This window comes from Cuculus canorus, chromosome 1, assembly GCF_017976375.1.
Source record: "Cuculus canorus isolate bCucCan1 chromosome 1, bCucCan1.pri, whole genome shotgun sequence".
In the NCBI taxonomy this organism is placed as follows: domain Eukaryota; kingdom Metazoa; phylum Chordata; class Aves; order Cuculiformes; family Cuculidae; genus Cuculus; species Cuculus canorus.
Window position 1 is genome coordinate 143,771,296 of NC_071401.1, and position 23,274 is coordinate 143,794,569.

Here is a 23,274-nt window from a genome sequence, read left to right on the forward strand (position 1 = left end):
CACTGGAAAAAATTGAGGGAGCTTCATCTGAATTGCAGATATGCTGTAAGAAATACTTGGAAGATGACTGACCTGGAATGACCTAGGACTGAACATGGGTGGGAAATTAGACAAGAATTTGTCTAGACGTGATGTCAAAAAGTCCAAACAATACTAAGCTGCATTAGCAGATCTGAAAAAAAGAAGGCAGTGGCTCTATATATGAGTATGTGTGACCACATCTGAAAAAAATGCTTTTAGCAACCTATTACCATGATGGGAAGGACTGACCTTGAAAAACAGAAGAAAATTGATTTGGGGAACTGATGTATCAGAAATTGTGAAGAGGTAATGTATGCGTGAACTCTATCAGGCCAACAGTTACTACCAGTAATTGCAAGCAATTAAGAAGGGGAAGATTTAGCCTGAATAGAAGGAAAATGTGTTCATATGTTCAAAGCAGCAAGAAGGGGATGGGCTTTTTTAGCACAACCCATCAGCGTCTAAGATGGATGGAGCTGAACAATAGGAAAATGTAATACAATGGACTGTTTCCAAGCAATGAGATCTATTAAAAGATGAAACCATATCTCAAGGAAAATGTCTGGTTTCTGAGAAGACTAGACAGATTTCTGCAGAAGAAAAAGCTTAGATCCTCCCCTTCCCCAGTACTCTAGAAGACACCTCAAAGGGTCTTCCATCTCTGGCTCACAGGGAGCAGCAGCAGCCTTGAAGAGAGGCAGCTCAACTAGGTTTTTGCTGCCTTCACCAAGGCAGAATTTAGAGCAGCAAAAAGGTTAAAAAAAAAAAAAAAAAAAAAAATCAAAGTAGGACCCTCACCTCTCAGATTTCGAATGAAGTCCTCCAGCATCATCTTCCTATCAGGCTTGATGTTGGGGCTGTACATGTCCGTATTGAGAAGGATGATTGCAAAGGCCAAGATGAAGATTGTATCCGGGTTGTGAAACTGCTGGACCACATCTGGGTTACACATGCAGTACCTCTGGCTGCAGTAGGAGGGATGCAGATATTTAACATGGAAAATGGGAGACCTCTGCTCCTAGGTGGCAATGGCTTCATCATAAGCAGATCAAATACCTCTTTTCACTCAACCTCTCAGACAAATGATAAGGAACTGGCTGCTCTCTGAGGGCAAATTTATTCACTAGTGGCTAAAGTAGGCCACTGAAACTTCAGCTTTCTTGTCCTCAGGAACCAGAAGAGCAAAGGAGACTGGAGAGGACTACTCAGGCTGGTGTCACTACATACAGGTGATATAGGAATATCTACTCCAGCCTTCCTTGCTAAGGGCAAAGCACTACTCTGAATGCACCAAAGCAGCAGCCAAACACCACTGTGAGTCCCAGTGCTGCTCTTCCTGTCAATCACCAATGAACAGTGAGTCTCTTGCTGACAGAAATGTCAGGACTGTCCTCACTCTAGCATTTCGCGCTCTTCATGCTACTGAACATCTGACATGGACAGGGCTCTGCCACAGGAGTGGCACAGACGACTCCAATTCAGAAGCACATCCATGATCACTTTCTTTGGAAGTAAGCTCCCTGGCCATTCACTCCATGGCTGCTGCATCATTTCTGCCTTGAGTATTCTCTCTGATACCTCTCTGGTTGCAGCAGTGGGGCTATAGGGTTCACTCTCTTACCTGAAAGCCTCAATTAGCCGCTCGACCTTCTGTGCCTCACCCTGCACGCGTATATGGGCCTGAAATTTCCGCAGTGCTTCATCCAGCTCCATGCCCGAGAAGTCCATCTCGTCCACCACGCAGCTGTGGGAGGAGGACAAAGTCTTCATCAGCACTTCCTCCCACAGAGGACACAAGACAGGCTCCTTCACTGCAGTACCAAGGCTCAGTCCTGAAGGGAAATACTGTGGGAGCAGCCCCAAGACATCACTACAGCTCCCCTTAAACAGGCGATAATTTCAGACAAGTGACTCCTATGTTCTACAGCAGGTGAGCAATTCTTGTGCCTAACCACATATATACGTGTGTATATACCATGAGATACGTACATTGTATCATACCATATACAGCGTAACTATTTACATACACATGTACAGAGAAAGTGTATATATATGCATTGATATTTATCTGTATCTGTACAGAGACAGGTGTCTAGACATCTATATTGACATAGATATTTAGACACCTATACCAATATCAATATAGATATAGATCCATCTGTTTCCACCTTTCTTATCACCTGGCAATCATCCACACATTGTCCATTCCTTCCTCCCTCTCAGTACATGCACTTGTTCACCACCCACTTATCCACCTTTCTCTTATCTCTATTCACTGGGCTCTTCCTGCACTTGTCCTCTCCTCACTTTCCATTCTGCCCAGCATACATTCCCATTTGTGACCTGTACCTTCTTCACCACTCTTCACTCCCACTCAACCACTGCAGCAAAAACTTTCATTATGTCTTTAGAAACCACAGCCAGCTCAGAGAAAATAGGAAATAGAAGCTGTTGTACAGAAATAACATTGCAACATTAGCTGCCTTGTAACATCAAGGCTAGGTAAAACTCTGCCCATGTAGCCAAACACCAGCAGCCCACAATTCATTCTATCCAAAATCTTATTTATTTTATACATTCCTACCAATTCCACACAATCTTTTACATTTCTACCATACTTCAGTAACATGGTCCCCTGTTACCTGCTGTAAATCCTTCACCTCATACATCTGGTATCACTTTTCCTTTCATGGTGATGCATTGCACGCTGGTAATTCATAGTCAATTTTAGATACTCAAAGAAAGGGATGCCATCTCTCTTGTTTCCCACTAAAGTATTCTCAGCTTATAAAAGTCCTTCTGTTAGTCTCCAAAATCTATGACGACAGTTCTTGCTGTCTGTAAGACAGCAAATAAGCTTAATCAAATAAGCTAGCTCTACTTTTTCTTACTGCATGATATTTTGGTCATCTGAAATGACAAGGCCTTTCCCATGTGGTTTCAAAACATTTGATTAGCATATTCCTACCTTTGGTATCCAGGTCATTACTGCAAGCATTCAACAAAAGATTAGACTGCAAAAACTCTGCTCATAACCTAAGGCCCAACTTCCCATTTCAGCAGAGTATGTAGGCACTGATGTCTGCATCAGCCAGTTCTCTCCTCCATTTATGATTCCTCTGCTAATTTCTCTCTCTTCCACTGTCAACTAACAATTTCTTATATCAAATGCTTTGCTGAAGTCTAGAATTACCTTCTGCATGTTCCTTGTCTAGAAAACCAGTTATTTTAACAAAGAAAGACATTGAAATAATCTACTCTCCACTGGCTTTGGTATGTTCCATTTACCTTCCTGTCTGCTGTTATTCTTTCCCATAAATAAATCCTCAGAGCTGACATTCTATCTGACAGACCAAGAAATTCACAGGTGCCAAAATTCCATTTTCTTTAAGCCTTTCTTAAATGTAAAGTTACTAATTTGCTAATCTTCTGCTATATAGCACCACCTTGACACTACAAGTGTATTAAAAATTCAAACACTTCACATTTTCTGCTTCTATATTCCTTGGAGGCTAATTTTATCTCCTTCCCTTCTCCTTTTATTGAATTCCCTGTATTGTGTTTGGTTTGCTTTCTCATATTGTAAAGGATGAACTGACCCCAAATTTAAGGTTAGGAGGAAATTTTCCACAAGACAGGTTGTCTGGTACTGTGTGAGGAATGGTACAGGGAAACCAGAGGGGGAGGGGATTAACTTTCATCTGGATCCTTCTATTTTATAGGATTATCTGGAAATTTTCCTAAACAAACCTCTGCTAATAAAGGGACACACTGTCATCAGTTTCTTCTTTTTTCTTTTTTTTTTTTGATAAACTGGAGGTGTGTCTTTTGGTCTTTTCTACAGTGCTGTACTTTGCTGTAAGCTGTTGGGAAGTGTTTTGTGTTCAATGCCATGTGCAGCCTTGCTAGAATAAACATTGATTGCATGATGTCTCAAATGGCTGAGTGACAGGGTTCGACTGCTCAGAGTCATTTCTCCATTCCTCCATTGATTCAAAAGCTGAGATATCATTGCTTAACTGAGGTGACACCCACAGAATAACTTATCAAGAGCTCTGGCTGAACATAGAGCATTCAGTATATTCTAAGGCTGGAGTTGTTACACCCTCAGCTAAGAAACTTGGACTCTGTCCTTGCACAAACTCCATATAATCAAAATGTAGGAACAACTGATGAGGAGTATGGGCAGAGAATCAATGGACCTGCTCTCATAGGAAATTTCACATGAAATCTTTTTATTCCTCTCCAAGAGATGGATTGAAGAAACACTCAAAACCAATTTCTGGCAACAGCAAAAATTTCCTCCACTGCCCCTTTCTTTGTTATTTTGATTTTTCTCATATTCAGATGTCCCTTGGGTTTACATCAAGGCACTCTGCTTCCGGGAATTTATCTCTGACTGTAAGAAAAGATTTTCTCTGGTTAGTTCTTGTGTTAACAGCTGCAGTTGGACTTCTGTTATTTTTTAATTCTTTCCAATGCAGGATATTTCTCAGCACCGACCCCAGTGATTTTACTCTTATTGTCTGCTTCCAGATATGTGAAAGCAGAGTCCTTGCACACACCAGTGAGACATGCTGAGGTCACCCAAGAAACTCCAATCTACCAGCATTAAATTATATATCTTTCACTCTGCCCCTCATTGATCAATTTTTCCCGCCGCCACAGGCTGCTTTAACACATCCTCCTCTTTGTGTAGAAATCTCAAATAATAAAGTCAATGTCCTTGATACAGAAAGCATCAAGCCTTTATTAGGACAGGTACGACAAGATAGCTGTTTAGAGCTCTTTTCAAACTCAAACAGGCATTGCTACATGAGTTATGCTGAGCTTTTCTTTTAAGAGTCTCTTTCATGGAAAGACAGATGTAGGTTTACTTCATAAATTCTAAGATGAACTCTGGGAGTTCCTTCTACTTGTGTCTCACACCAAAGAAGTGTGCCTTCATCCTGCTTCCTGAGAAAAGTTGATCAGGCAGAATGGACTGGTTAGGAAGAAAGTTTGACTCAAGCAAAGTCAGCCTGAAATTGTATTTGATTTATCTAACACAGCCTGTACCAAAAGCCTGAGGAATAGCTCCTAGAGGAGCCATCAGGTATGCTGCTACTCTCTGCTGCCAGACAGACAGAAGGAATGGTGGATTATAGATGTCTGATATTTTTTGCGAGTGAATTTGACACAGCAAAGTCCATTCAAAGAGCCAAAGAGCTTCGTGCCACGAGGCTGCCATATTCCTGCTCCTCTTCTAGGCTACAAGTTTTGCTGCCTTGGCTGACATCAGACTCCCCATTAACTTTCTGAATGCACTGTGGTGCCTCTGTCAGAGCTCCCCTGAAATGAAATGCAACCTTTCTTTGTGAAACCAGAACAAGTAGGTCTTTTCTTTCAGAGGCAGAGGCCTTGGAAGCCGACCTAAGATATCTTTGCAAGTCTGCAAAAAGTACATTGATACCCTCAGCCTCCAGAGCTGCAATGTAAGAGGCAGTGCAATTCTGTGCATAAGAGGGGTGTCCCTCCTCAGAACTGAGTTTGCCAATGTGAGAGACAAAGGTTGAGCTGGGAGTGGATGGCTCTCTGCATCCAATGAATAAACCAGCAGTTTACGTGCATGTGCCAAAGCCACTACTGAGTTCATTTTTCCACATACAGCAGAACACCTGTGAGATGCCTATTCCAAGACCACCAGGAGGCCTGAAGGATAACCAAGCGAGGCAGAATAATCATCTTATAAAAGCTCCTCCTGTTTCAACTCCTTCCCCGTCTATGGACTTGCAACAAGCCACGTGAATTGAGCTCACAATGCAACCAAAGATGTTTTTAGCCCAGTACCTGCAGGGATATGACTTTGGATGTTTGGATCATGTTGCTGAAGTGAGCACGGAAAGTGCTGACACCTTGCCTCATAAACAAGGTGGTGGAGTTGGAGAACTCTTGTGCCACCTGTGTACATGGGGAGCTTGGTCTGTCCTGAGGCACTTAGCAGACAGGCATCTTGCCACTGCAGAGAATTCCACACCAGTTGCTAGGTGACAGGACCACAGGGTGGGCTCCTAGTTTAATAAATTCTTTCAGCAATTACCTCTGTGGTAGCCATGCTGCCTCCTAGGCTGCAAGGAACAGATCCCCCCAAAAAAGAGTGGGCGCAGTTGCATCAGAGCTGCAAGGATTTAGCACAGGGCTAAGTGTGGCAAAAAAAAGCCTTGTGGCTAAAGGGTTCAGTGAAGGCAGGAAGCAGCTGTATCGTGTGGGGCTGGGATCTGCTCGAGGAAGCGTAATGACCTATTTTCCAGCTTTTCCGCTCAGGTGACAATGCAGCAGGAGCTGGGCTGCAAATAAAAGCGTCTGTAATGAACCTGCAGCCCATGGTCAGGGAGGCAACAAGGGGGGAGGCAGCCAGGTGGAAAGTTTAAAAGCACAAAGCACAAAGATATTAACAAAAAACGTCCCTCTCCTCAGCTTCTCTAATCCTATGAGCTTCCTGAAGATGAACCAGGGTAGGGGTGGGTGGCACAGAATGAGCTCAGCTCCCTGTGAGGAGGCTGGTCTGCACACCTGAACTGAGTTTCACAGAAAGAAGAGTGAGCAGGATTCATTGATCCCTTGAGCCAGTGGGCATGGGCGTATGTCCCAGTCCTCACCTGCATGGCCTCCTTGTGTAACAGTAGTCTCTGCCATGGAGACTGCAGTCTGCACCAGTCTTCCTTTTCTGGCAATACACCACATGTATTGCTATTTATTTTTATTTTTTTCCTGGGGCTGAGTCACACCTGTTTGCCCTCCCAGGGCTGTTGGCAGCTCACATGGCTACTCACTTGGACATCCATTTCTTCCTAAGCAAGAAATTGCCTAGCGTACCACTCCTTGCACCAGAGCTGTCTCCCAAGGTGGAGAGCTGTTTGTGCTCCAGACATGTTGGCCATGCAGGGGAGGGTTCTTCCCAGCCTTCATCTTCCCCTGTAAGGGACAAGGGAAGCCACTGTTTCCCTGGGCATCTACGCAGGTTCAAGCTGCACGTTTGGCCTTGGCAAGTCTGGCCTTGGAAAGCTGCTCTTGTCCACAAGTTTGATCTGTGCCTCTGCTCTTCTTGCAGCAGAAAGTCAGAACTGCCTAACTCATTCTTCCTGTTTCCATCACATCACTATCTATCGCTTCACAGCACAAGCTGCAGCACAGTGCTGCTCAAACCCTCCTGTAATACAAGTCCTCTATTGATCCTCTGTAATGTCCTCTGTATGAAGGGGAAGGGAGACCAGTTTGGGCTAAGCTGTCAAGTTCACTCTGCCAGTCCAAGAGGAATCTAACACTTCTTTCAGATAGTCTCTTTGCTGGGCTCCCAGCTCTGCACTTACACTCCTAAGAGCATCTTTTCTCTTCCTGACTTCCCATGAAAGAAAGAGAAGACAATACACGCTTGATAGACAGGAGAGCTACTCACCCAGAGAAGAGCGTGTGTAACAGCAACTTACAGTCTAACACCAGCTAACCCCCAACTCAGCACAGTATCTCCTCTGCTTGAATCCCTGCCTCTTTCTACTCTCACAGCAAATGCACCAGGACAGCCACTTCTCCATTTCCAAGTCCCATGACCTGAACACAAACCCTCCAGTACCAGCAGCACAGCCAACTCCATCATGGCATCACTCACATTATCTTATTCATGAATGGACTATAAATAGAAGCAATTCCTGAGTTAGAAACAGGTGGAGGGGAAGAATGAACTAAAGTGAAGGGAAGTATAAATTAAGGACAACAAAAGCAACAGATAATAACAGAATAAAGAGTGCACAAAAGGAATTAAACAATACATCTGAGCATATAATACAAAAGAAAGGAATGATGAAAGGATGAAAGAATGATGATGTAACTCCTATTAAAAATATGCATTAATGCCTCAGGCTTGACTTTTTCTGCAGTACTTGCCAGGTAGATTTGATAAAAAAAGCTCAAGTACCACCAGATCAGTGCTTTCATGGCACAGGCTACTCTCTACAGCTGTATTCTCTGGACCAGTAGACATTGAAGCCCTGGTGTAGGTCCTCAGTGACTCCTCTCAGCTGGCTGCAGTACAGGTTGTGGAAGCAGATTCCCAGGAGAAGAGGCTGGATCTTACTGCAGGATGCTGGGTCATAGTAAGTGGTTGTTGTTGTGGGATGCTCAAATTTGGTTAGAGATTGGATTTATCCCCTGCAACATAAAACACCTAAAAGCTAGACTCCAGCCTAAACTAGCACATTGAGAAAAACAACACTCTTGAGGGACCTGTGTCTCTCCATTGACTAAAGGAATTCATAAATTGATAGCAGGCACTAAACTTGGTAGTGGCTAAGAACAGATGAGATAAATCCTACTTTTAAAGATTGAAGCCTTTTCTACAAGAGAAAATTACACAGTGTATCTCCCTAAACAGACAAGATTTAGCAGTTCAGTGTTTTCAAAGGATGTGTGCCAGTTATAGTCAGATACTGGTGAAAATCACCTTCTCTCTCCCTTTTCTTCTGGCTAGCGTGTATAATTACTTGTGAGTTATCCTAACAACTTTTGTGGGCTCCAAGAACATTGGTTTAAGGTTGAAAGATAGAGCAGGAAGATGGAAGGGAGAATATAATTTCAGGGCATCTAGGCACTGAGTACGCAGGTGTGGGAAGGCAAAATACCAAAGGGCTCAAACCTTATATTGCACTTGCCCTCACCCACCCTCCTGCCCATGTACATAGGAGGGTTTTAAACCAGCATGGCACTTTGTAGGCAAGAGAGTTACTTTGAGAACTTGTTGTAAACAGAGAAATTGTAGGCTAGATAAGAGATAATGGTAGGCCAGCCGAGTTGGACTTAATTGCTGCAGCTGTGAGATCCTGAGAAGTGGCCAAACACCAGGGTCGTGGCTAATGAGGCGATAGGGGTGTATAAAGCCTTGCATGGCAAAGAAGGAGCTTGCAGTTAGAGCAGCTCAAGGAGATGTAGTGAGAGCACCCCAACTGAAGGAGTTAGAGCAGCACCCAAATAGAAGCCAAGTAAGCGAGTTTTTCATTTACTAGGCTGTCGGGAAAGAAGGATCATCTTCACAGTGCCAAATGTCACTGTGGACTCCTGAGCTTTTGCCTGTCTCCAGGAGCAGGCAGTGGTTGGCTTATTTGTCAGCCAGGACAGCTTCAATACCTATGGAAGCCAAGAGAAGTTTGCAGAGTATAGACTTATGCCTGAACTTACAGCTGAGTCTGGAGTTTGTAACCTAGGCAGCTCTGCCCTTCCTCCAAATACACAAGGGAGGCTGACACTTTCTGCAGATGTTTTAAAAGCTGTCCTATTATTTATTCATGCAGTTGGGTTAATTCAGCCTGGTTGCAATAGAAACAATGCTTACAGTACACAATTCTAACACAAGTTTTCACATCGAGCGAAAGCTAAACTAACACAGCAAGTGGCATCAATAATTAAAAGTGCTTTCGGGAGGGAGATGGTGGGCCAGGAAGGCTCCAGGGCCAGGTCTGAGATGTGAAAGGTCAGAGACATCTCGCTCTGCATGCAGGCTTGCTCATTGCAGGTGGTCAGAGCCTGTCCTACGGCTACTGCCTGCTCAAGGCCACCTTGCCTGGGCATTTGAGCATGCCAGGGCTAGCAGTGCTGGTTCTTCTTCTGCCCACTTGGGCCACAAAAATGACTGTGGCATGGGGCACATTGTGCAGAAGCTACTGTAGGAGTTATCCTGTATGCTATTTGCTCTCCAGGGAATACTATATACCCTAACATTAGCTTGCTAAGTGTGGGTGGATGTGGAGACTAAAAGACAGCTCTTGCAAAGTCAGTTCTCCCAACTTGTGCCAGTTTTCCTCAGCTAGTTTGATTGGAGTTGGATGGGCAATGAGAACCAGACTAGATCTTAAACAGTCCTAAAATGTCAAAAGGTTTTTGAGCTCTCTTTTGCTCCCACACAAACAGCTCAGAAGTTGTGGTTAGCCCTTGAGCTACTGGAAATGCCAACACAGTTTACTGTACTGCCAGCCCTCTTCTTCCTGCAGCATGGACGGGAAAAATATCCAGGACAATAATCCTGGGCCAGAATTTCTCTTGGAAATGCCTCATTTCCATGCATGTCACACCACTGGGTGTGTAGCCATTGCCCAGCCAGCTCTCACAAGCAGATGATGGAAATTTTCTTGCAAAAAACCACCAACCATTGCTATCCCCAAGCTCAGACCTGACATGCGAAGAGAGTCAAAGTACCTGCAGATAACACAGCTACAACCAGCTAAATGTGTGTGTTTTTTCCATCCCGTTAAAGAACATTTTGTGTGTATTTTAGGTCTACTTTTATCTTTGCCTTTAAGGAAGATGAATCAGCAATTTATTGTGAAGAGGGAATAGCAGCACAGATTGCTAGTGCAGGAACATCATACATTGCCTGGAGAGATGAGACCCAGGTTTGAACCCTGAATTCAAACTCAGTTGCTTGATACATGCCCATGTACACATAGTCCATGTCCATGATATTCCCATGTACACACAGCCTCAGCAGCTCAGTTCCCATCTTAGAGTCCTGCTTTCTACATCAGTAAGTAGATGGCAGGGTCACTCTTCTGTCAAACATGTAGATTGCTACATTGAGAGGTGCAGTGGAAACTGAGAGTAATGAGCATGACCAGTAAGGCTACCTGGCTTTAACGGCCCTTCTGCAACATGTAGAGACATGACAGGCAACCACAACATAGTAGCTCCTGAGCACTGAGGGTGGGAGGTAGACACCAAGCTTTGCAACAAGGAATGTTCCCAAGAGCTGCTGACACAGAGTTTGTAGTCACATGTGAGGCAAAACAACAGGATCATAATAATGGGATAATGCCAAATTTAGGAATACAAGGAAATGCCAGCCTATTGCTACTGCAATATTTCCGTGTCTGAGCAGAGGCTGGCTTTGGACTTCATCAGAGTATCTGTCGGGAGAAGCAGCCCACACATTGCTTGCTGGAGAAAAAAGAGGCAATTACCTTTAATTGTAGCTCTTAGTGTAAAGAGACTGGAGAGAACATGTATTGTCTTGTTGCTGGCCAAATCAATGCCTATAGAGTACATTAAGAAAAGAGCTGGACCAAGGGTTAGGTACCTGCAACAATAAGCAGCAGCAATTGCCGCACGAATGAATTTTGAAATTTGGGCTCAGATTTGCCTCTTGATATCCTATCCTCCAGGCTTTCCCTGGAGTAGAAGTGGTATGTGTATTGGATTCAGGTTTTCTGTTTGGCTTGGTTCGAAAGAAATGACTGCAAAATTCAAGGAAGATAGAGAACATTTTGGAGAATGGGAAAATATGATAAAGGATCCAGAGCAAAGGACTTCCTGCCCAATGGAAAGGCAACTCTCACTAAGGAATATGCTTCTGCCTAAAAAAATGAAGACCCAGCTGAGTGCTGGTCATCCCTTGAAATGGGTCTCTGAATGAGCTTGTTGCCCCCTGACTACACACATCACATCACTCTCCATGGCAGCCCTCACATTCACACTATGGTGCAAACTTGCCCTGCTTTCACTGTAGTAGTTCTTAGGATGGGAGAGGTGGTATCCCCTGTTCCTGATGTCCCCTGCTCTGCTTTCTCCTTTTCCCTCATCTGAAGTAGATCAGGACCAAGCAGGAAATCAATGGTCATCTCAGTTCCCCAGGCTTATCTTTGCAAGAAAGCCTGCCACCTTGGACAATACTTAGAACAGGCAAGATGCTTTTCTTCCTGACACTTCTGACCCTCCTCCCTGTAGTGTAGTTCAGGACAAACTGAAAAGGCCACCCATCTCAAAACTGGACAGAAAGAGAACCAGGTATAGAGCCAGAATTCGCTGCTCCCTGCTGGTCTCACAGCAAGGAGCAGGTATTTTTCCCCTTCTACCTCTCTTAGCATCTCCCAGAAAGCATCAGAAGTTCTTTGTCTCCGTGGAGTGAGAACCCAGTTATAGAGTTTCCCAGCCACAAAAACTCCCAGCATCTCTCCCAGTGGTGCTGAGGTCCTGCTGGATGATCACAGGCGCTCTGAGGAGGCACTGAAATGAAAGGGCAACTAATATTAAGGGAGGGAAATACATTGTTGGGACACGCATTGAGAGGTGGCAGATAGGGAGTGGAAATGGTGGAGTTCCTGCAGAGTGGGGATGGAGGAGTGCGGAGAGTGGGCTGGCAACTTCTTTACAGGGCAGGGAAGAAGGGAAGAGTTTTCCACACTTACTCCAGGACATCCCTGTTGAACTGCTTCTTGCTGTTGCCCAGGAACTCCCCAATCATCTGGCGGCTGAGGCCTTTCCGCTGGAGCAAGAAGTGTGCCACCCCAATGGGGGTGTCCGGGATGAAGCCTCGGGAGATCAGGAACTGGATCCCTTTGTCTGGGTTTCTGAAAGGGAAAGACAGATACATGGTGAGTTTGCATGATTTTTTGAGGTGTTATTGCGTCTGGCTCACCTCATGGCTCACAGGAAGGCAGCCCTCAGTATGTGCATGGGCTCCTATGAGTTCATGTGTGTGGCAGGACAGGACTGATGGGGACAGGGAAAAGTGATCTAGGAGAGTGCCCCTCAGCTGCTGCTGAGGACAAACAGATGTCATGGGACCTACTGCATCACTTGTAGCACCTGCTGTCATGAGTGCCATCCTGTTGCTACTAAAGGATTCTGCTGCACTATATCAACTTCATCAGTGATTCTTCTACCATCCCTCCGCTCCAGAGTCAAAGGCTTTTGTATCCTTTTGCCCCAGCCTGGTTTGTTTAGGGTCCCTGTGAGGGTGTGATTAAATGCTGTGTCCCATACAGACAGCACAGGAAATATCACTATGCTCAGCTCGTTGAAACACAGCTCACAGAAAGCTGTCCCCAAGGACCAGGAGTGAGAGATGGGCATGTGACCCTTTGGTTTAGGGGAGCTGGGGTTGCACCTCCTGTTGGGCAGACAAAGGCAAAGGGAAGAATGTGATTGTGAAGAGACTTGAGAGACATTGCTGACATGGTCTACAGGCAAATGAGGCTCAAAACACAAAGGGGGATAACCAAAGGTGGGCACTTTCTCTGTAAAAAAAAAAAAAAATATCCCTTTCCCATACATTTTCAGTGCTTAGTGTTGAGTGCCACTTTCTACCTCCCTCACTTGAGCCCAGTGCCGGCTGCCTGAACAGAAATGTCATATTCAGATTTGCTTTTCTCTTCCTTCACCTCCCCCGCCTTTAGCTGTGTTGTTCTTCCCTTCTCTATACTGATTTACCCCCTCAGGCAGAAATCTTCATGTGTGGGTGGATGAGAGCATGCACCTGGAGAATGCCTTTTCAGAGCTGGGGGAGAGCTGCCTGCAGCTCCCAGACAGAGGGTTTTTCTCCCTCTGTGGCTGTGAGTGCCTCTCTGAGAACAGTCCTGGTGCTGAGTGGGCCTGGCTGCCTGGTTGTGGGAGTGATTTTCTCCTTGTTAGTGTGCCAGTGTCTGTGCCCACATACACAACTACTGGGGGGTAGTGCGTGTCTCAGGAAGCACACACGTTTGTGTGTGTCTATGTCCTACACGTAGCATGAGAGGATAGCATGAGATCTCAGAGCACATGAATGCATGATACGCACAGGCATTGACTGTGACACTGTCAGGTGGTGAACAATGTGGGTGAGCAACATATGTCTAACTTTAAGAGGATCAGCATTCAGGAGAATGCCTTGCTCCTTGCAGGGGCCTTATGGGTATATAAAAAGTAAACGAGTTTGAAATAGTTCTGTTTACTCTGTAATGTCACAAATAAAATATCCTGGGCAATGTGACATCCCCAGGGAGCGTGGCTGCGAGAACAAGTCAGCACATTAAATTTATAAACAGAAGAGGTGCAAGATCTGATATTGAAAACCACAAGCCTTCTTGATGAAATCCAACAGTGTATCTTCTGGATTATCCCACAGATCTCCTGCTTTGCACAGGCAAAGTTCTCCGCTAAAGGCAAAGGTGATATGGTCAGCGGTAAAGTCAAGCTGAACAACGGAGATTCATAAAATGCACCTCCACCTGCACACTTTGGTATTTGACAAGGGACAGTATGGTGTTCGCTTGTTCACATGTTCATGTTCACAGCATGAAAATGATCTGAGTTACACTGGTGTGACTCCAAAGCCACTGGACTAAATTTGGACTCACTCCAGAAGAGCTGGGAGTTGAATGTGATCAGAAGAATGCAGCTCACACACTCACATGGATGTGCAAATTTCAGTAGAGATGGCACACACAATGCAGGAGGGTGTAGGACAAAAAGGTCCTGCTGTGACAGCCCTCCTGCACTGCCTTGACCATCACTCAAATATACATGCACACCCTATCCTTCCACTAACAGCAGCCTTTCATCAGTTTTGCTCTGGATTCAATTAGTTCCCCACAAAATCCTAATATACAGCATCTCTGGCACCGAACACCTGCAGATGTATCCCATGTAGTGCAGAGTGCAGCTTTTACCCAGATGTGCAGCAGACAACTCCACTTCCATCTCTCCTGAGCCTGGTCTCTGCTATTTTCTTTAGTGTTGCAGGGGCGTTAGGCACAGCCAGCAAATGCTGCGGGATTCCTCACGTCCTGCTGGCTTTCCCTCTGCCCACGCAGCCAGCTGCCCACACACTGAGTTATTACAGCAGTGCTGCATAATGAAGCTCTCTCTGTTCCAGGGATTCCACCCCCTCACTGTGGAGTGGCAATGGGGAAAGTGCCACAGCAGCACAGCATCGGTGTGCTCCCAGAGGCCCGCTCCAAGCCAGAGTGCTGCTTGCTGAAAACACAACGTAAGGCCAAATAGACTATGGTAGACGCCGCTTTCAGCTCTTGGTCCAGGTAAGCAGTCAACAAAAAGGATGTGCATACAGGCATGCGCAGCCTCAGCTCCATGCCCTATGGTTGGTGCCCACACTGCAAACCCTACAATGGTAAACTGGCTGCTTACTAGAAGTTGGCAGGGAAACCAACACGAAATAATTGCAGAAAGCTGAATGGCCTTCCCTGCCCCTTTGGATGGAGGTTCACTCCCCACAGCCAACAGGTCGCTTTCGTCCCTCCGTGTCCTCCAACATTTTGTCAAGAAAATTGAGCCTTACAGCTTAGCGCATATTATTTCAGCAGATAGTTCCAAGGGAGCAGGGGGGGCCTGATTAGGAAGTTGTGTTTCAGAGCTCCGCAGTAAGTATTCTATCCCACAGGGACCTGCAAAATGCAGTGAACCCAGGTCACTAAATGAAGAAGGACGGCAGAACTGCTTCCCCTCTGTCACATGAATGTGTGCCAGACAGATTGGGAGAGGAAAAGAGGCTGGGGAAAAGCATTTTCACTCATGCTTTATCTTCACATCAGTGCTCATGTCAACAGTGCAGGAACCAAAGGAAAACACATTGGGTGAAGGGACTCCTGCCGAGCATGGCTGAGAATATTGAAACACTTAATAGCAGAGACATGGGCCCCACATTCCCCTCCAGAGGTACACCTATCCCAGCAGAAACACAGGAGCATGTGTATGGACCTGGAACTCCCTCTATCATAACCAACCCCCACCTGTGTGTGGTGCCTACCTTGTCTCATTCCAGCCTGCTTGTGTTCATCATGCAAATCTGTATGTACCCTCGGCCTGACTTTGATAAAGACTGTGCTGGTTTTGACTGGTATAGAGTTAATTTTCTTCGTAGTAGCTAGTATGGGGCTGTCTTTTGGATTTGTGCTGGAAACAGAATTGATAACGCAGGGAAATTTTAGTTACTGATGAACAGTTCTCACACAGAGTCAAGGCCTTTTCTGCTTCTCACATCACCCTACCAGCGAGTAGGCTGGGGGTGCACAAAAAGTTGGGAGGGGACACAGCTGGGACAGCTGACCACAACTGATAAAAGGGATGTTCCATACCATAAGATGTCATGCTCAGCATATAAAGGTGGGAGAAAAAGAATGAGAGGAGGTGTTTGGAGCAATGGTGTTTGTCTTCCCAAGTAATTGTGTGTGATGGAACCCTGCTTTCCTGGGGGTGGCTTAACACCTGCCTGTCAATGGGAAGCAGGGAATGAATTAGTTACTTTACTTTGCTTGCGTGCATGGCTTTTGCTTTGCTTATTGAATTGTCCTTTATCTCAACCCAAGAATTTTCTCATTTTCACCCTTCCGACTCTCTCCCCCATCTCACCAAGGGCAATTGAGTATGCAGCTGTGTGGTGCTTAGTTGCCATCCCTAGTGTTTTCATTAGGGGACTAAAATGGAAAGATAAGAGTGTGATGATGGAGCAAAAGGCAGTATTTCTTATGGCTTTCTTAGATGAGAAAAGTCTCATTGAAAGGCAACGAGCAGATCTAAAGCTCCTTATAGGAGTTCAGCTGCTTACTGCCAATCCAAAATAGACTATTTGTGACCCCTCAAGTTAACCTTTTCTGACGGTAATCTCCGAGCTGCTCTGCTTTTGCTTTCACACCTACAGCCCTTTCATAGGATATCAGACTCAGATGTCTGAGACACTGAGACGGCTAAACCTGGTCTGTCAGGTGAAAATATAGTCAAATACCAGAAGGAAAATGACAGCCAAAGGACTCATACTGGGCTAGCTGAGCTCAGCTCTACCTCTGTCTCTTTGGAAAAGTCTGTCTTTTCCTCCCCTCTCTGTCTTTATTTGGAAATGCCCCATGTTAAGCAACCAGGTCTGGGTTTACATCCCCAGCTACACTTGTTCCTTTGCAACAGAGTAGAGCAGGAGCCTAGATCCTAAGCTCAGCTGGTGGATGCCAAATGGACAGCTACTGGGACTGAAGGTTCAAAATTTAGCAGAACGTGGGTACTACCCATGGGGCGCTGAGCTTGTTTCTCTGTTGGGCAGAAGATCAGGACAGCACTTGGGAGATTTCAGGGAAAAAGCTTCTGAGCAACCAGCCTGTGGTCTGCATTGCATACCCAGATGGTCATGCCCTTGAATACTAAAGAAATTCTCCAGAAATGGATCAAGACCAGGAGTCTGCCATCACGTGTTCCAGTGTGGCATGAAATAGGTTGGGAAACATGAAAGAGGAAGATTCACTTACATATTAAAGAGGTTCAGTCCAATGCGGTAAAGGCGTTTCCTCATGGTGTCTGTGGAAAGTGTGGGGGACTTGCAGCTAGCTGGGTTCTCGCAGTGGTACCGTGGGAGGCTGAGGATCATGGCCTGCAGTGCTTCTTTTGAGGACACCTCAGAAGCTGACTTGGCTGAAGTGGAGGTGCTGCTGCTGCTCAGCTGCTCTGAGTTGTCTGCATTCTCAGACTCAGAGCCTTTACTTTGCCCCGTCTCATTGGTAGCATCAAACTGGAGCTTCTGCACTGCCATCTGCTCTGGCTCAGCACTGCTGTCTTCTGTGCCATTAGTACTGACATTCACCTCGGTGAAAGTGTGGCTATTCTGGGCAGCTCTGGATTCAGGTAAGCTCTCTGGGGCAGCCGGTGGTTCACTGGCTTCTCCCTCCCCTTCTCCTGGGCTTTCCTCAGCCTTGGTGGCTTGAGCGAGCCCAGCCTGGGCATTGTTGCTGAGGCAGTTTGCCATGGACACCGAGGTAGATGATGAGACAGAGATGTTCTTGTTGTCAATCTGGACTGTGACGTCTCGAAAAGCCATCATGAGAGTGCTGCTACTCTTGGGTAAGGTATCCGGCAGGAGCCCTTCCTCCTTCTCCTTGTCCTGCAGCTCAGCTTCTAATTCTTGGTTTGGCTGCATTGAGCTGGCACTGAAAGTCTCCCTTATCTGGTATGAGCCCCCATCTTGCAGTGAGCACATGGTCTTCAGGCTCCAGGTGCTAAGGGCATCATCAATAGACTTGGCCAGGGACTGAACTTGTTCTGTGAAGGAGTCCTCCAGTTCAGTCAGTGCTCCACTGATGGTGGCTGGCAAAGACGGGGACCTCACCAATGGGATGCCCACAAAGTTGTACCCCTCCACTAGGGCTTTCTCAGCGGAGAAGCTCTCTGAGTTCTGGACCCGGACCTTCCTCAGTGAAATGCGGCGGGGCATACGGCTCTCCAGCAGTGAGTTGCGGATCTTCTCAAAGTTCTTGCTGAGCTGGTACTGCCGGAAAGCAGTCTGGATGGTGCAGGCTGCCCTGCGAGATACCAAATGACCTCCATATTTGTGCTCTAGCATTTCGATCTGTAAGACATACAATCAAGAGAGGTTATTTTTCGTTAATTGACTTCTGATGGCTTTCTGTTGTGCCACTTCCTACACTTATTAATCTGTAATCACTGTCGGAGGAACTTCTAATATTGAATTAGTTTTTTCGTGCACTGACATGCCCCTGATTTCAACAGAATGTCCCCCCTCTTTGGGAATGGCTGGCTAAAGCACCAATATTGTGAGCAACTGTAGCGTAATCACACCTCTTACTAGAGCGCCACCCATACAAGATGGAGCCTGGAAGTGCCCTTCCCTTGCAGACCCACTTCTGATGGCCACTAGGGTAAGCTCATCTCTCCAAATACAGTGTTCCGGCATTGTGTCTTCGTGCTTAGCAGCGCTCTGGTGATGTCAAGCATCATCCCTTGCTCCTCCTCTCCTCAGCTGCCTCAGGAAATACTCTCAGGGAAACGAGATATCATTCAGAAAAAGGAAAGAAATGTTAATTTTTAAATGCAGAAAATGCTGGCTTGATCATAGGAGCTAGAGAGAAACGTTAGCTTCCACAGAAGTTAGTGGAGGCTGGATTCATCGAGTGTCTTTTAAAAAGCACTCTGAATCCCAGAGTGTCTTCCTTCCTGATATCTGAGTTTTTCAGGTGACAGCAAGCAGTGCAATGAAAACTACCCAAGAAAAGAAAGACTCTCAGTTTTGAAAGGTAAAAAAATTCTGATTTTAAATGCTAAACAAGTAGAAGGAAGATTCACTCCTTTCTGATGGTAACAAGAAATACACGTGTAAATACATATACATACAGTTAACTAGCATCTCAACAGGCTTCAGCAAATAATCTGTGGTAATTTCTTTTCCATACTCCAGTATTTATACTTCCTGGTAATTTCCTCACTCCTCCTCTGCAGCTGTGCCTTCACTAACATGCTGCAGGAGGTGACTTGATTCCAGTGAGCAACTGATGGAGGACAAGGGGGACAATGTGAAGATGATGGCAAATGATGGGATTGAAGAAAAAACAGGGATGAACTCAAATTACCTTCACTGAGGTTTTGGCTGAACTATGAGCTAAACTCTACATTGTTGGCACTTTACAGGGCAGAGCGCAGGTGCAGACTGTAGCGTTTATATATGTATATGAACATGTGGAAAAGCCAAAAAAGGTGAAGTGCAGGACTGAGAGTGCTGCTAAAATCAGTCCTGAATTAACAAAGGATTCGCTACATCGTTCATGTGGTGAATATGAGGACATGCAAAGAAAGAGTTTTACTGTCTATCTCTTTATCCCCAGACAGATACCACCTGCTCCTCACTGTACCTTGCTGGACCAGTACTCACAGTATGAAGGACTGAGCTAATAGAAGATCTGAGCTTAAGTGCAAACTGGTTTTGTAGTCAAAGTGAGACTGAGGCATGAGTTTCAGTTCCCAGTCATGTCATCTGCTTCCTTTTTCTTTTCTTTTTTTGGTAACACTAGGAAAGTTGCAGATAAAACTATGAGCATCATCTAGGTACAAGCGAAGGCCTGGAATAACAGCCGTGAGAAGTGTAAATCACCTCCAGCATCTTTCCAATGCTAATTCTGGAAGTAGGGGAAGATGATATGACCTTGCGAGATGACAGAGAGAGAGGAACAACACGACCTCAGCCATTCAGCCCTTGCACTGGTATCCTGGCAGCTGGAGTAAGTACAGAAGTCCTTGCTCACTGGCAGCCCATCACCTCAGGCAGCAACAGGTCTAGAGATCCTACTGCGCTGGATGGAAGGCTGCCATTTCTGGAAGTAAAGAAAGGAGGGACACATCCTATCATATATACCTCACTGTAAATAAAGCAGAGACCTTTTGCCTTGTGCTCAAACGTAAGGTAGGCTAGTGTTTTCTGTGTGCCTTGCCCTTAAATTCACATCTGTCCAAAGCAAGCATCAAAGCCCAGCACTGAGAAGTACTAGCAATTTCCTTAGCCATGGGTTGGCCACTGCAGCTGTAGAGGCAGTTGGCACAAAGTTCTGCTTACCCCTAATTTAAAAAACACTGGCCTAATATTTGCCCTGCTGGCTTCCTAGAAAGGGACGGCAGTACTAGTGCTAAAAATCACCCACACAATGACCATGGATTCAGGTTCATTTACCACAAGACCTGTCAGTAGGCCTTTTTGATAAACAAGGTCTCTGCTTATCCCCAGAGTGTGATGTGGCAGAAAAGTGGAATACGGGGACAAAAAGAGATTGTGGCTTGCAAGCAGAAGGGGTTTGCTGGGGTTCGTTGTCCTTTCTGAAATGACCATCTTAAATCCCACCATAAAACCAGCACTGCTGCCACATCTCATCAAAGTTGGCCTCCCTGGAGAGAGACTTGAGTTATCCTTTCGCCTTATCTGTATGAAGGCTCATACAGATAAATGCAAATTAAACTGATAACCTGCACAGGCCCAACCCAGACAGTTATTACTGACAACTGACCGTGAGCACTTAACATAATGGTCTGGTTAATCAAAATGTAGAACTAATTGTGTTGTGAGGGAAAGAGGAACAAAAGGGAGGAACAGACACAGCTATCTGAGGGACAGAATAATAGTAAAATGCAAAACAAGGCAGAAGGAAGAGTCTTATAATTATCTGATGTTTCCAAAGAGGTGACAGCCATTCTGAAAACATGAAATTCATGTGCTCTGATCTTATTAGAGGCCAAGACAAGATGTCATTCCTGATCTGAAGTAAAAGGCCAGTTTATCTCATGAAAGGACAGTTCCTGAAAAGGCCGACTTTAATAACTACTGAGAGGAGAGATCCTTCCAAAAGTCTAAAGGAACAGTGCAAACTGTCAGTACCTTGAAAAAGCATCACCAGCTTTTTGCAGTCCATTATCTCAGTCCTCCCAAAGGGCTAAGGCATTAAGGAGCATAACAGGATGTAAAGTGAGAAGACTCCCAACCTAGTCTGTTCTCCAGTTCATATCAGGCGTGCAAGGATAGGTTCTGAATGTGGTCCATGGCCATCTGGCCATTTCCAAAGCAAGGAGAGTCCTCAAGTGTCTTGCAGCTGGGATAACAAGAACTGGGGACTAGTCCAAAGGACACCTGAAAAGACTGGCAAAGCCAGAAGCAGCACTCCCATAGAGAAGTGCCCTCCCCACCCTTGCTTTGTAGGAGGAGATCTGTGTTTCTCTCTCCTTGATGTAGCCTAGCCATTTACTGTTTACTGATGTCTGAGGCATTCACATATCAGGTCAAGCTAACTGACACTCCAGAGGAATTAAGGATTTCACACAGCTGTTGGCCTGTTTTCTTCCTCTCAAGAGGAGGAAAGGGCATCCATTAGCACCACAGCAGCCACAGGTAATGGAGATGTGTGTCTGGCTTGCTGGAGGAACTTTCTCTTCCCATTTGAGAGGCGAAAAAGGCCAGACATGATTGGCCTTCTCTCACTCTTAATAAACCCTATGAATCACAAGTAATTGCCTACTTAAAGCTACTTTTCTTTGGGGAATGATCCAACAGCCGTCGCCAAAGGAAGGGAAAAGCAGTAGGGGAGTCAGGGGGATTTCAAAGAATAATTAGCTTAATACATTTCTGAGTCTCAATATGAACACTCAGTTTGAGAAATTCAGGTCTAGTGGCCAAATCAGAAATTGCTGGGAAATAGCCGTTGCCATGAGGGATTGCTCACCCAGGGAGCTTTAATAAGTTCAACCTAAGCTAAGCCAAAGTGCCAGGCCCGGATATGACCAAAACACTTGAGGTGCACACCTCATGGCTTTGTTGCCCATAGGCATAAATTAAAAAATCTGCCAGGAGAGAATGCGCTTGATCTTATTCTCACTTAGCACTGTTATTCCACCCAGGTTGCCACTGAGCATGGTGACATGCCACTGTATTAGCAAGAAAAGAATCAGGCTCACGGACAGAATCTGAGTCTCTCAAGTCAATGCATGCATTGTGAAAAACAAAGACAATACAGAGCATGCATGTTCTCTGTCACCCATTCTTAATGCCTCTCCTTCCCACCAATCTTTCGCAATGGAAGGACATTGCTATAAGGGCCATGTGTTAATGGAACATTTTCCTTCATATATGGGACATCTGCCACCCTTCAGCACAGCAGAAGAGTATGTACGACTGAAACCATGCTCCTCTCTCCCATCATCCCCTCCACTTTTCCCATGTTACAATAGAGCCTAAACAAAGGGGAAGATTGGCACTTGAGTTTCCTTTCCAAGCTCCCAGAAGAATATACTTCTGCTCTGCACACTGCCAGCATGCTCTCTCTCATGATTTAGAGAGTGAGGAGAGCCATGACCCCACTCGCCCACTCTCTAATATGATGTCAATGGGTAATGACCGGTAGGCGACCTGTACCTCCAAGCCCTGTAGAGAAGGCTGTATGCTACCCTCCATTCCTACCAGCACTCAGTCCTCTCCTGAAAGCTAAGGGTGACTCCAGCTGCACTGTGAGACTAGAAGTCTCTCCTTCCACCTCTTTCTCATATTGTAAATTCTATTAATGCATTACAGTTTGTGCTATGACTTGAGAATTACTGGAACAGCCCTATGAGGGTCCTATCAACCTTACTCCCATTCAAAAGAACTACCTGACAAGTAAGTTGATAGGAATACCGGTGAAAACACATACTAGAGTGCAAGGTTGGAAGACTTAATACTCTTCACTCCCTGAAAACCTTTCTTCCAGAGCTGGAGGCAATACACTGAGGCCATCCATCAGGCTGGGGGAGCACACATACTGTAAGGCCTCTTGCTATGAGAAAAGTGGTTTCACCTATGAGATAGGCTAGGTCCCTGCAAGGTCAGTACGGCAAGGCACCAGAATTTAATGAACGAGCAGCTAACAAGTCTCTCTGTCTCACATGCATCCAGGGCAGGTCTGGCCTCTGCTGCAAGAACAGTGACAGGGCAACATGACCTTAAAGCTATAATCACACAGGACAGACACTCCTCAGGACAAATGAGAGCAGCTCTAGGACATTGAGGAGGCTAAACCCATATATAGCAGCCGAGATCTGGCCCACCCTGAGGATAGGTCGCATTAGTTTGTGAAGCCAGTTAATTAGTCTCTCTTGTTTGTTTTCCTGGTATGAAGCAAGAGTTCTGTCTGAGTTGAGCATGCAGTAGCTTGAGAACGACAGAGCTAAAGA

The 23,274-nt window shown here is 45.6% G+C and overlaps 1 protein-coding gene across 5 annotated transcripts in view; it reads right to left on the minus strand.

Annotated features, from left to right (window-relative positions):
- IQSEC3 (IQ motif and Sec7 domain ArfGEF 3) overlaps positions 1-23,274 on the minus strand; it is a 108,470-nt gene that overhangs the window by 17,134 nt on the left and 68,062 nt on the right. For all 5 annotated transcript variants that reach the window (XM_054055405.1, XM_054055414.1, XM_054055397.1 and 2 more), the window contains 4 exons: positions 17,052-18,145; positions 12,228-12,389; positions 1,643-1,765; positions 820-986 (listed from right to left, as the gene is read on the minus strand). In XM_054055405.1, the coding sequence (XP_053911380.1) occupies positions 820-986; positions 1,643-1,765; positions 12,228-12,389; positions 17,052-18,145 (1,546 nt within the window). The remainder of the gene's footprint in view (positions 1-819; positions 987-1,642; positions 1,766-12,227; positions 12,390-17,051; positions 18,146-23,274) is intronic.